The 13,871-nt window shown below is 52.7% G+C and overlaps 4 protein-coding genes across 4 annotated transcripts; 2 read left to right on the forward strand and 2 right to left on the reverse strand.

Moving 5' to 3' along the window:
* Positions 1–1,381: 1,381 nt before the first annotated feature.
* Positions 1,382–2,414, forward strand: VTN49DRAFT_5006 (uncharacterized protein; the record flags this gene model as incomplete). Its single annotated transcript, XM_069413016.1, has 2 exons — positions 1,382–2,003; positions 2,056–2,414. The coding sequence occupies 2 exons, from the start codon at positions 1,382–1,384 to the stop codon at positions 2,412–2,414; spliced, it is 981 nt and encodes a 326-aa protein (XP_069266925.1).
* A 638-nt stretch (positions 2,415–3,052) lies between these two features.
* VTN49DRAFT_5007 (uncharacterized protein) lies at positions 3,053–6,981 on the reverse strand (the record flags this gene model as incomplete). Its single annotated transcript, XM_069413017.1, has 8 exons — positions 3,053–4,030; positions 4,084–4,191; positions 4,241–4,380; positions 4,434–5,013; positions 5,064–5,180; positions 5,234–6,210; positions 6,270–6,443; positions 6,510–6,981. 8 exons carry the CDS (start codon positions 6,979–6,981, stop codon positions 3,053–3,055), a joined length of 3,546 nt encoding a protein of 1,181 aa, XP_069266926.1.
* Positions 6,982–7,434: 453 nt separating this feature from the next.
* VTN49DRAFT_5008 (uncharacterized protein) lies at positions 7,435–9,802 on the reverse strand (the record flags this gene model as incomplete). The annotated part of the gene is made up of 10 exons (XM_069413018.1): positions 7,435–7,685; positions 7,738–7,782; positions 7,833–7,917; positions 7,975–8,809; positions 8,866–8,911; positions 8,960–9,181; positions 9,247–9,308; positions 9,367–9,532; positions 9,607–9,666; positions 9,727–9,802. 10 exons carry the CDS (start codon positions 9,800–9,802, stop codon positions 7,435–7,437), a joined length of 1,848 nt encoding a protein of 615 aa, XP_069266927.1.
* Positions 9,803–10,540: 738 nt separating this feature from the next.
* VTN49DRAFT_5009 (uncharacterized protein) lies at positions 10,541–13,838 on the forward strand (the record flags this gene model as incomplete). Its single annotated transcript, XM_069413019.1, has 5 exons — positions 10,541–10,618; positions 10,678–10,865; positions 10,931–11,266; positions 11,321–11,453; positions 11,505–13,838. 5 exons carry the CDS (start codon positions 10,541–10,543, stop codon positions 13,836–13,838), a joined length of 3,069 nt encoding a protein of 1,022 aa, XP_069266928.1.
* Positions 13,839–13,871: the final 33 nt, after the last annotated feature.

A 13,871-nucleotide genomic window follows, 5' to 3' on the forward strand; every position in this document is an offset into this window, starting at 1 on the left:
TCACAAATACGAATAGCATTCAAGTCTGTCAATACCAAGCGCTAGACCTAGGCTAGCACTGGGAACTGATACAGTAGTATATCATTTTTTTTTATATCCATGGTCCATGGGTCTTTTCTGATCTTTCAAGGGTCGGCCCGAGACCCAAACCCCGGAGCTGGATTGCGCTAGGATGCAAGTCATCTGCAAGACCCTAACGGTCCATGTCTACCAAGATCCAATCATTCAGTGGGCTGGTATGCGGCTTTGCAGGCACACTGACAGAAAATTGAGGGCACCAGGATCATGGATGGACTGGGAGGAGAAAACGCAATTCGAGCCGTCTCGGATACGCTAGGGCGTCTCCGCACCCCCCCCCGTCCGCTATCGGCAGCCAATCGTGGACAAAGCCAGGGTCAAAAAAAAGCACATCGAGTGTTGCACATGACCAAATTCCTCTGCCGTCACGAGAGGGTTCGTGCGAGTGGACGAGGAAACCTTAGGTGTCCGGTAGATGCCTGAATGCCTGGTTTTCCAGGCATGCCGATCCTGTTGCTGTCTGCATTCGGATTGGCCGATACGCACAGTGGGCCTCCGGTCAGGTGACGGGTCAGTCCCTGTTCGGCACTTTTGGTCTCTGCCGCCTCCCCTTCTGTCCTCCTCCCTCGCCACGTGAGCTGCCTCTCCACGACTACTTCGCGATTCCTCAAGTATTCGCCCTTCGTCCCTCGACGTGCAGTCCACCATTGCTTCTGCCACGCTGTCTGGCCGCGGATCTCGATTCCCTGCGTCCGCCGGTCCCATTTGATACCCCTCTTGTGCTTTTTCCCTTGTGCGCATTGGGTCTTTTTTCTTTCCAATTTCATAGTACCTCTTCCAATCCACACGGCCTCGATTCCCGTGACTTGCTGTCAGGTGATAACCACCAGGTAAGCCGAAGCCCAGCCCGGACGAAAAGCTCTCCCCACTACTTGGTACTGGGGCAACGCGATGACCGTCCACCACCACGATCGCGTTGATGTGGTTGATGAACGGTCGGGTTCGTCCCACGGTCGCGATAGCACAAATCCTGGGTGTTTTATGCCGGTCGCGTCGTCGGCCATTGTCAATCATCAAGCATGGTCATCCATATGAAGATAATAAACATCTTATTGAGTGAATACATGAAAGTTGTGTATTTCTGAATGATTCTGTCGGCCGCGATGCATGTAACTGATGGTCTGTGGATGACTTGCTGATGTTGTCATCGACGCGTGGAATCTGCACACCCCGGTTTGTTTTCATCGCACCGCGGTCTCGCGACGTCCACGATTGGTCGTCTCGGGGATCAGCCTGGCTGCCAACCATTGAAATTCAAAAGATGGCCTGGGCTAACCACAGTATAATCTCTAGTTAAGTCATCATGTCGGACACTGCAGTCAACAACCCCCCAGAGGGGAGCGGCAGTAACAAGCGTAAGCGCGAGGACGACAACGCTGGTCCCGACGCGCAACGCGTCGCGACCACGCAGAGCACCGGCAACACAAGTGTGCAGGGCCTGAGCCAAGCCAGTGAGAGCCAGCCAACATATTCTCACTCGCTCGGCGGCTACGAGGCACACGGTCTGCCCAGTACATCACCGGAGATGAACATCGATCAGCAGATTCTGCAGCACGTCGGGGGCTCGTCGAATGGCATCACCGATGACAATGCCCTGTCGACCGCCAAAGCTGCTCTCGCTGCACAGCCGCAGAACAAGTATCCGCCTCCGCCAGAGGCTGGGTTCGATGGCAGCGGCCAGCTGGGCCACGGCTTGGGCTTTGGCGAGGACATCAACCAGTCCACGACTCTGCAAGGTCACAACCAAACCACGGGCGCTGCTGCCACCACTGCAACGACCAGTGCTATGCAAGGTCCGCCACCTCAACAACACTCGACTGCCGCGGCAGTGTATGCGGCTCGCGAAGCACAGAACATGAACCAGACGAAGCCCGCGGTGGGGTCGCCCGAGTGGCATGCACTCCGTAAGAACAACCACAAAGAGGGTAAGTTGCAGTCACCTCCTCTTCACAGATTGAGTGTCTAATAAGAATACAGTCGAACGTCGACGCCGTGAGGCGATCAACGAGGGCATCAACCAAATCGCACAGCTGGTGCCCAACTGCGACAAGAACAAGGGCGCTATCCTGCAGCGCGCCATCGAGTATATTGTTCAACTGCAGGAAGAGCGCAAGCAAATGAACACACGGTGGGAGCAGAACAACCTCACCACTACGCAAGCGCTGAACGAGATCAGCGCCCAAAACGCCAAGCTGAAAGCTGAAGTCAACCGCCGCGGCGAGATCGCGCGCAAGTGGCTGCAACGCGCGCGGGATGCCGGGCTCGAGTTTGACGACTACGAGGACGAGAAGGAGTTGGGGCCAGTTGAGAACACACATAATACCGAGAATGCCTAAACCTGCCTTTCAACTCGACATCTGAAAAGTAGCAGCCAATTCTCGCGTTGACGACGTGCATGTGACGATTGACTGACTGATTGGTTTGGGATTGGATATGCTGTCGATCTGTCGGATGGGTTTCTCTTTTGTTTCCTCCCTTTTACCCTAGGCATTACCCCGGTGGATGTCGTTTGTGTTTTTCCCTTTTGCTACGATTCCACTCCGCGTTTTGATTCTTTCATGAGGAACCTGTGTTTAGTTGTGTTGTCGTTTTCCTCTTTCTTGTCCGGCAGATTTGGATGGCGAATAGGGTGCTTTTTTTTTTATTGATATTATTATTATTAGGCTTCGGTGTGGCAATGACTGATGAATGAATCGAATTCATGTTTGGGCTGTGCCGTGACAGACAGGACTGTGCGTCCCATTCCATTGGGTTATGAATGACAAGTTTCTTTGGTATTTTACTTTCTGTTTCCTTCTCTTCGTTTCACGCTATTGCTGTTGAGTCCACGAGATACGAGACCAGGCTCAACATTTGACCATAATTGTTTTACCATTTGGTTTCCATGCATCTCTCTGCACGTAGCAATAACCATTTCCTCGAACTAATTCAAATTCTACAAGAAAAACGAAGATAGCGCATCAATGTTGAATAATCACTTTGCATCCCACATCACCTCATTCAGCTTCAACATGGCATCCCCATGGCTCCTCCTCGCCGCGAGATAATCCTCCCGATTCTGCTCCCCGCGAGGACCACGAATCAGCTCCGAATAACACAAATCGATCAACACTTTCAGCTCATCGTAGGTAAACGGTTCGCCGTTACCAGCCGCCAAGCCACGTTCCTCGCCCTGCGAGGCAAAGAGCTCCTTCTCCTCGCGCGCGTAGTCGAGGGCCTTTTCGGGTCCTTCGAGGAACCAGTCGAGAAATTTGGCGCTGCGGGGGAGGGCGATTTGCTCTTCTCCTTGGCCTTCGCCATCCGGGGTGTTTGTCGTGATGATGTTTTTGAGGTTTTGTTGTAGGACAAGCACGTCGAGTTGTAGGAGGAGGGCGCCGTTGTTGTTCATGACACCGATGAACCGCGTGCAGGAGATGAAGATGCGGTCGATGAACCGCGCGAGGCCGCGCGTGATGAATTGCCGCTCGTCCGGCGCGAGGTACGAGGTGAGGTTAGTGTCGACGGTGACGAGGTCGTTGTTGAGGTCGAGGACGGCGCGCGATGCGGAGGTCGGGGCCGTGGGGAGGATGAGGTGCCAGTCGTACTGGTGCTGCTGGGGCGCGGGACTGGGTACGTTGCTGTCCTTGAGATCATCGTAGACGCGCGGCCCGCCTGGTCCGGCCATGGCTTTAGTCAGCACGTGGATCACGCCGCAGCGGATGTCGACGTGGAGCGTTCGGAGGGCCAAGCTGGCAAGGTTGCGGAGAGATTGCAGCGTGTTGTCGAAGAGGACAACAGACTCGTTGCTCATCGGCAGATACACGGGTTGGTTGGCGTGATCCCGGGCAGAGGCCGACCGTGAACTGACCAGCGTCCATCTGCGGCCCTTGTGCACCCGATTCGGCTCATTCTTGGAGGAGTCGGCGGACGGAGTCACGTATCTCAGCTTCGCCAGTTGGCTAGCGAGCCATTGCTGTGAAGTGTTAGCGTTCGCCCGTTCCGGTAGCCATTGCAGATCTGTCTTACCATGCTGTTGTGGAGCAACGACAGCGCAATCACCGTCTTGGGGTCCGATACAATATCGTACGCCTCGAGCGGTTTCTCGTTGGTCTTTTTGATGAGGAGCTCGGTTTCCTACAAATGTTAGATCGCATAATCTGACAAAGGAAAACAGAGTGCCCACCTTGTCAATGAGATCCTTCCTGTAGCTCTTGTTGGCCAGGAGCTCATCAACTACATCGCGGATTTCTCCAGACTCCGCAAATGCGGCAGCCGCCTTTAGCCTTGCCTCAGAGGATTGCGACGATACACGAACAACGAGGGCTGGCATCACTCCAGTCAGTAACATCACAAGTGGCTTAATACAGCCTACTGACCTTTGTACCAGCCGCAGCATTTATCGTAATACGTCACGACCTGGTTCAGCACCAGCTGCGTGAACATCTGATCGTGAGGGATACTATCAAGCATCTTGCTGAATGCCTTAACCAAGGAAAAGAAATTGACCGTTCCCTTGAAAATGGGTCTTGGAGAATATGACGCCCAGTCCGGATGTTCCGCAAAAGCATCCACCGCGATAAAGTTCATGGTGCAGAGATCGGTCACAGCCTCATCCAGCTGAGGCTGGAACACATTGACCAAAAAGTCATCCAAAAAGGAGGTCAACGTGCTCAAGACAATCTCTGAGTCCACCGGAACAATGTCTTTTAGCCTCTGAATAAAGGACAGTGCGGGCGGCAGCAGCAGACCCATATTGAACACGCTGGGCTCGACAAGCAACTTGTGCCCGGTACCGGAATTCCGCTGTCGAGACTCGAACTTCTCGCCGGTGGTGGGCTTTTGAGACGACTTTGTCACCAATCCGGGCACCGAGGATCGCAAAATCTCGTCTAGTTCATCACGCTCCTTCTTGAAGTCGTCAGACTTCGTATCAATGTCGGACAGTTTGAACATTTTCTGTGGCTTGTCAGCAAGCGCCAGTGTCGCTGCGCTGGAGTTGTAATCACCCTTGAGCGATCTCTATAGTTGAGAGAGTAATTTCTCCGTCCACCGCCATCTCGACCAGCAGATCGATAGGAATTGTCCCCATCCGTGGCTAAATAGTCATGGAGAAGAGATCGGATCTGCCTGGACTTAGCGATTCATATCGGAAGCATGGCTTGTTAAAGATGCTCACCTCGCTCTGGTACAGCTTCCACAGCCCCTTGAATCCGTCTCCGAGGGAATTTCGGCGAAGGCCCTCTCGCTCTATAATCCCGACAATCACATCATGCACGACACGATGCCCTTCCGCGATGGCCTCAAACTTTGCGAAGAGAGTCCACAGAAAATCGCTCAGAACATAGCCTCTCTCCTCGTTGATTTCCGTTGTCAGGCCGGTCTTGCTATCGCTCTTCAACAGACTACGGGAGACATTGGGATGACGAGCATCCACTTCCATGTTTGTCTTATCCACGACTGCGAACAACTCGACTGGCATTCTTTGTTCGATTCGGTCGACTGCCAGCTCTAGATTGCCCATTCGATTCAAAGCCTCGATGATCACCTGCATGTAGTAGAATGTGTCCGTCTCGGGGTTGCGGGAGGCGTCCTCAACTATCGGAGTGGACACGTCCAGCTTCGCCAGGAAGCTATGCACCGGCCGATCCCATGTCCCAGCGGCCAAATTCTTGTTGCTTCCGTCTTCGCTGTCCGTAGCAGGAGACTTCCACCGGTCTTGACAGTAGGGCGACTTTAAGTACAAGTGCTCATGAAGCTCTTCAATCAAAATATCTGTCAGCGTTACTTCTTGATTCGCAAAGTAAGCACGGAGATCCGCCAGTGCTCCGATCGACTCGAATTCAGACCGCCGCATCATCCGTAGACCTTCTTGGAGTATGTCGACTGCGGCCAGGAAGCGCTTCTCGGAGATCCTTGCCTCCAGCTTCTCCGGCAGCAATTGAATTTCCTCGATACGATTGAAGAGCTGTAGGAAGTCATCATACTCTTGGGAAGACTGTGCCAGTCCTTGCAGCTCCGGCTTCGTTGTCAGCAGGCCCGCCTTGGACTCCTCAAGAGAGTTCCTCAGCTCTCGGATGCGAGTCTGTGAGGACTGGATACTGGACTGAATCTTGTGATATGTCCCTATAGAACTGTTGAACCCCTGGTGGTGTTCTGCAGTGGGTACCCCATTAGCCAACAATGCACTCTGCTCACAGTGTCCGGGAACATACGATTGACTATTGATCTCAGAGTCCGCTTGATCTGTTTGTGCATGTTCAAAAACTCCGGCTCTCTGTCGGCTTTGCCCAACGTGCTGTTGTCCATCAACTGCAACGCAACCTGCACCGGGGTGCAGTCATCCCTGGCCATGAAATCCCAATTTTTCTCAATCATCTGCAGGACATCTATGGGAAACAACTCAGTCAGATCATCGATCATCCCTCAATGAGTCCTACAGGGAGTTCGCGCACCTTCAATGGACTGCGGTGCCGCCCGCGGCCCGTTACTTGCTAAACTGCCAGTCTCAACTCCATCGGACCGGTTCGCAAATCTCGTGCGACTATACCCGGGGTTATCCCTTCCGGCACGCATCCGAACACGGGGGTCGACATCCCTTGACGACCATGATGGCGGCGACTGCTGTTGTTGCTGCTGCTGATCCTGTTCCCAGCCGTAGCGGTCCCTGCCGCGACTGTTATAGTCACGGTCTCGATCTCGGTCGCCGCGCGACGCAGAGGAAGATGACGTCGGAGGACGATAGGATGATTCATCGTTGTAGAATCCCCCGTAACCTCCCGGACGTCGCTCGCGGTCTCGTCCGTACCCGTTGACACTCAAACCATTTGTACTACCATATCCTCCTCCGCCACTACCACCGCCATCGGCCTGCCCGATATCGGAAGGATAGCCGTACCCGTTGCCGTAATGGTTGCGCCCGTTCATGCCCGAGGTGCGAGTCGGGGTCGCCGTCCCTTGCGAACGGGAGCTAGCCTTTGTTCAATGTTGACGGAAGTTGTAAGGTACGAATCAGGTCGCGATGCTGTGAGAGAGTCCGATATCGGTCATCGATCACGGTTCATTCAAGGCATGCAAAATGCTGCAGCGAATCATTCGAGGCAAACTTAATCTCCTGGCTGACACCTCACACAGGTTCCCCCATGAAGCCGCTGGATGGCACGGATAGTAGCTGTCGCGATCCCATTGATTATAGCCTAAAAAGGTAAGATTTACGGAAATTACCCGTGCTAAATTAGAGAGGCCATACCATATCTAGTATAGCGTCACCTCCTGTCAAGATAAATGGAATCAAGTCTACACATCTCATTTGATTCCACCGTCAATCGTGTATCCTACAGAGTATGCCAATATGTACACGAGCAGGATCGATCCACTCTACTAGGGTATATTCAACGGCTGAGTTTCTCTTCGCAGCCACTTGAGCGTCAATTCATCGCCCTGGAAGAAGTCCTTGGTCTTCTCCCAGATTTCGGCATGGTAGTCGTTCACCCACTTGATCTCAGGCTCCGTTAGGAGAGACGGATCAATCAGGTTCTGCCCTAGGGGCACCATCGTCACATGTTCAAAACCGAGATACGGCTTGTCGGCGAATCGGTGCGGTGTTTCCACTTCCTTGGCAATGATCATGTCTGCGATAGTCAGCGAAAGAAGCTACTATTTCTCAATAGTGAAGGAACTCACTTTCAATACGAATACCGAATTTGCCATCCTCGTAGTATCCTGGCTCTATTCGCTTGTCAGAGGTTGAGTTCAACCGCGATGCATGAGAGACATACCATCGGAGATAACATTGCCGGGATTGAGCGATACTTCGGCGTATGCCGGATTCGAGCCGACTCCAATGGGTCCCTCATGGACGTTCTGCCAGAGAAATATTGTCAGCAGGTTCCTACCGCAGCAGAGGAGTAACGCCCTTACTAGATAAGATCCAACACCGTGGCCAGTTCCATGCATGTAGTCCAAGCCATGCTTCCAAAGGTGTTGCCGAGCAAACGCATCGAGCGCATAACCGCTAGTGCCCTTGGGAAACACGGCCGTGTCCAGTGCGATGACTCCCTTCAGCACCAGCGTGAAGGCCTTCTTTTCCATTTCAGTTGGGGTGCCAAAATGATATGTGCGTGTCGTGTCAGTCGTGCCATCAAGATACTGTGCACCCGAGTCACAGAGATAGATGGCATTGGGGTCAATGACAGAACATGAACCCTTCTCCGGCGCATAATGGATAACGGCCGCATTGGCACCGGTAGAAGAGATGGTGTGAAAAGAGAGACCAACGAAGTTCTCATGTTTGGATCGGATCTGTTCGAGCTTGGTCGCGGCGTCCACCTCATCCAATGTGGACTTCTTGTTGACGAGCTCATTCTCCAGCCAGGCAAAATACTCGATCAACGCTGCTCCATCTCGGATATGGCAGTTTCTCATGCCTTGCAGCTCGACTTCGTTCTTGATAGCCTTGGCCTCAGCAATGGGGCTTCGGGCTGATTCAACCTGCCCTTCCCCACCAAGGCAAAGGCTCAATGCCCACGATGCCTTATTGCAAATCAGAAATTTTGTGCTGGCGCCACCTTCGGACGCCGCTTTCGCCTCATTGAGCGCTTTCGCATCTTCAAAGAATGCGTTATATGGCTTGATTGTAACATCCTCTCCGAGGTGACTCTTCACTTCTGGGGTCAACTTTTCTTCGTCAACGTAAAGATTCACCGCGTCGGGAGTGACCACGGCATATGAGAAGAAAACTGGGTTGTACGGAATGCTGGCCAAGAGTGTCAGCGCGTCTCCTCTTTGTGTATGACACAGAGTTATCCTTACTCGCTGCCTCTTAGGTTGAATAGCCAGGCGATTTCGTCAAGAACCGCTGCGCAAATGATTAGTCTTGCTTCATAAGTGCCACATTGTCACGTACAGATGAAGAAGCCAGCTCGCTTCTTTTTCTCTAGCTCTTTTCGAAGATCGGCGATCTTCTCCTTCGAAGATTTGCCCGCGAACTTCTCTGGAAACACTTTGATCTTCTCGTTCGGCCGCGATGGACGCTCATCGCCCCAGACAAGATCTACCAGATTCTTGTCGACGCTGATTAGTTTCGCGCCAGCCTTTTCCAGTTTCTCTGCCAGCTTCTTCGCGACCGCTATTCATAAGCAATGCACCGTTAGTACTAGGTATCTGTTTATACCAGGGCATCTGTGGACATACAAGCTGTAATCACCGCCGGATCAACGCCGACGGTCTTTCCACCCTCCGCTTGTTCAACTGTCCTGTAAAAAACTTGCTCAGAACCAACCAAGGCACCAGCGTGTCGAGGAAGGAAATTACCATTCCTGCCACGTCGGATGACCCTCCACTCCTCGCTTCAGTAGCGTCCAATTGTCGTCTAGTTGTTTCGACGCCTGCTGAAAGTATCGACCGTCGGTTGCAAGGGCTGCTTTCGTGGGCGCAATTACAGCCGTCCCAGCGGAGCCCGTGAAGCCCGAAATGAATGCTGCGCAAAGACAATAATACCAATACGGTCAGCCTCGCGGCTACAATCATAGCTGTAGATCCTTTGGTGCTCACCTCGACGCGCATCGCATGGCGCAATGTATTCCGAATTGTGACTGTCTTCGGAGGGAACAACTGCGCAACCATTGTTAGTTGCCACCAGGTAATGCTGCAAGCTGGTATCTGATAACCTACTGTAGACGTCCACATTATTCTCCTGCATGAGACGTCTCAGTTTAGCGAGACGTTCCGTAGTATCGACCCTCTCCATATCGCTTGTTGAACTTGGTGTTGTACTCGAATAAAACCGACTGAGGCAAAGAAGAAGGCTCGGACTTCTGGACGGAATTGATCGTAAAGATGCAATATGCTGCAGGCGAAAACACGGCCGGGCGAAGAGCATGGACTAAAACACTTCGAAAAACGAGAGAAGCGCCGCAATAAAGGCGATATACGTAATAATAATGGTGGGGGATGGCGAGTGGGTTGGTCTACATGCAGCTGGAGAACTTGGGCATCGTTCTGGTTCTGCGCCGATAACTCAGATAAGACATCAGCGGCAAAGGTTGTCAACTCGTGGATTGCTACAGAGAACCTGGAGCACTAACTCATGCCTAACTTCAACAGAGAATTTTGCACATTGTGAAGTAGTCACTCAGATATAACTTCCGCCTAATTCCTGCCTCGGAGCACGCGTCTTCAAAATCCTTGCTCGCATGGGCACATGCCACCTTGTGGACGGGCAGCAACCTGAGTCACGTGATGTGGTATTGTGAACTATTCTTGATCTGGTTTAGTCCAACATACTTGCCTCTTCAGGTTAGCGATTTCTGCCAGGCACACAATCATTTTCCTCACCGCCTTCCGCTTCATCATCATCTTGTCATCCCCTCTTTCCTATCTACGTTTAGCGTGATCATTTCTAATCAGCACGTGATCCTCGTTGAATATCAATCATCTCTTATCAGTTAGGCCCCTCCAAGGTTGATCAGTGTGAAGCCTGCAAAGAATGGACCTTGCGAGGCAGCCTGCAGCGTCAGAGGTCCTTTCATCGGATCCCACTGTGCTGCTAGAGCAGACAAAGGAGGTACGCATCGGACTGTTTGCGAATCAAGTGAGGACAAATTGTCATTGACACAATCGCAGCTGGTGACCAAATTATACAACCCCCGTGATTACACTCCTGAGGAAATCAAATATGTACAGGCTCTGCTTCAGGCAGTCCAGCGCCGCCCTGAGGGATGGCAGGTGGCAGACGGTTTGCTGGAAGCGGGTGACACCAATCACCGATTCTTTGGGGCCTTGACATTCACTGTTAAGATCAATCAGAGTTGGTATGTGCTTCCTTTGTTTCTTATTCTTTCAATGCACCCCGGTCCTGATGAGATCTCGTTACAAGGAACGATTTATCTGAGTCAGGACGTGAGGAGCTCAAAACGCGTCTGATGCAGCGTTTCATGAACCTGGTCAACGATGGCGAACAACTTCTAGTGATCCGCAAGCTGACATCTGCCCTGATCGCCTACTTTTATAAGAACGGAAATTGGAGACGTGCAATCTGGGACGTGGCTGTGTCGCTCGGCAGCCGTGATGGGGCCACCAACGAACAGTATCTTGCTGCAGGTTTTGAGGGCACTCTGTCGACCCTAAATGAAAAACAAATTCAGGCATTGCTCGAATTCTCCACGACTATGGCCACGGAAGCAGTCAAGAACTGCAACCAGATTGTTGGGAAGTAAGTTTGTGAGGTGGCATTTTGTCCGAAGATCCCGGTACTGATGGCCTGTAGTGCCATATCGGACAATGTTAGAGATGCTTTCTGTCTCTGTGAATTTGTGCTCAGACACGTGCTGGGCCAGGTCATGGCGGCACAGTCCAACAGTGATAATGGTATAGGTGTGCAAGCCCTCGAAAGCTACAGAGTAAGTAACTACAGAGAGCTACATCCGTTCAGGCCCTGACATCTACTGCAGGCGTGGCTGGATGTTCGAGCTACAGTTCAGATCCGAGACTCTCTTGGGCCGCAAGATCTATCGAATGCCATGGAAAGAGTTGTCCAATGCCTTCCAGTAGAGGGTCTCACTACCAAGGCGTCTGAGATACTAACGGACCTTCTCGAAAACGGTGATTCGCTATTGAAAGACATTCATCTTGATGCGATCATGAGATATATCTCAAGCGACGCTGGGAGAGACTTCGTTGTTCGTCATGTTGAAGGCGATTCCGAGGAGGATGTGATGACATTCATGGAGCTGGTGCTTGGCTTTTGCGCTTTCCGCAGAGAATCCCTTCTACTGGGAACCTTGGACAAAGGCCAGTCAGAAATACTCCTATCTTACCTGGATAGCATGTTCCGCGCACCCGGTTTTCCAGGCGTTGAGGACCGCCTTGCTCCTATGCTTTTAGATTGGTGGGCACAGGCTGCCGATGATGTCCAGGAAATGACGCCGGACGAGAATGAGGAAGATCAGCTGTTGCACGCACGTCAGGTTTTGGCGAATGCTATTCTCAACTGTCTCAATCGGCTTGTTCTCCCACCAAAGGAAGAAATGGCAGGATGGAATGACGATGACCGCGCTGAGTTCCACGCTTTCCGACGGAACTCTCAGGACCTCCTGCTCGCGGTGTATCCGATCTTGGGGGATGAGCTGATTCAGATGTTCCAGGAGCGAGCCCGCCTTTCCCTGGAGAGTGACGATTGGAAGATGTTCGAGGTTGTCATTTTCTGCCTGGGTCAGCTCTCAGAGGCAATCGATGGCAACGATCGAGCGTCTCAGCATCTGATCGCCGTCATTAGCCACCCGAAGTTTGAAGCCATTTGCACTGGCTTGGAGATTTCCACTAGGGTCCGCCATTCTCTCGTGGAGATGCTTGGTCGATTCGAGACCATCTTCAAGCAGAACATCAATCTCATCCCCCGCGTGCTGACGTTCTTGTTTTCGTCGCTGGAAGTCCCCAATTGCACAGCCACGGCATCGAGGTCAATTAGCAGTCTCTGCAAAACCTGCAGGGGATCATTGTCTTCAGAACTGCCGGTGTTCCTAGACCTGCTTGACCGATTCCAGCAGTCCCCCTTGGCAACAGCTCAAAGTCTTGAACGGGTTGTAGAGGGAGTTGCGGCTGTTATTCAGGCTCTCCCGACTACCAACGAAGAGAAGGCAGCCCATCTGGAGCGCCTCAGCAGTCCGTTCATCAATCGAGCCATGACCGCGCAACAGAATGCCGCAGCCAACCAAGACTACTCTGTCCTGGGAACTCATGGCCACACCGCGTTGCTCGGGATTGCCGGAATTGGGCGCGGCTGGCGTGCTGATTCCGAGACAATCGTCGACCTAGAGGACGGGGATGATACCGCTGCCGCTGATAACTCTTTCTGGACGTCGAATGCTTTCCAGCGGAACTTGATCCAATTCTTACACTGGTTCGTAGAACACTTCTCCATCACCGTCGACATCGCACACGGAATCTGTGAGATCCTCAAGGCCGGCTTCACTGAAAAGAGTGGGCCGTTTGTCCTTCCGCCGCGGGACGTCACCCTGCTTCTTACCCGTCTTCCATTGAACGCGGTCGGAGCGGCAGATGTCGTCATGAGCACTGCGTCAGCGTTTCTGGCCTCTTATCAAGCCAATGCAAGCGACGTCACAGAAGAAGCAGGGCTCCTGATTATCCATGTCTACCAAGCCTTTGTGTGGATGATGAGCAATCCGAACCAGAACGACCCTGAGATTTCGAGCAGCGGCCTCGGATTCCTCACACGCTTGCTGCCGAAATATCAGAGCGTTCTCTTCTCCCTCACTGGCCCTCCGCCGCCGCATCTAGGCGTTGCGACATCGCAACCTGCGCCACCGCCAGTTTTGCAGACCATTCTGGAGTACGCTATCCAGACGCTTCGTGGCCCAGAACCTCTCCCCCTTCGCGCAGCCGCTCAGTTCTGGACAGCCGTGCTCAATCTGCCTCCGAATAGCTCCCCCACAGTTTCGGAAGCGGTCTCCCAGTGTCTGCCGGCATTGTGCACTGTGTTGATGACGCAGCTGAGTGGTGGTTGTGCACGGTCGGACATCAGTCACCTGACGGATGTGCTGAAGAAAATTCTGTTCAAACACCAGGGTGCTGCTCGTCCTCACCTCGCAAATGCTCTCGCTTCTCTCCCCGGCCCTCGTGCTTCATCGCAGGATGACAACCCTGACAAAGACAAAGAGCGGTTTCTGGAGATGCTGCTCAAGGCACGCGGGACAACAGCCACCAACGATATTGTGCGACAGTACTGGATCAAGTGCCGTGGCACAGGCTTTGCTTACACGTCGTGAACGAGCATAATACCCTGGACCCTGGCGTTAATG

The sequence above is a fragment of the Thermomyces lanuginosus genome, assembly GCF_041956635.1.
Source record: "Thermomyces lanuginosus strain ATCC 200065 unplaced genomic scaffold VTN49scaffold_32, whole genome shotgun sequence".
NCBI lineage: Eukaryota > Fungi > Ascomycota > Eurotiomycetes > Eurotiales > Trichocomaceae > Thermomyces > Thermomyces lanuginosus.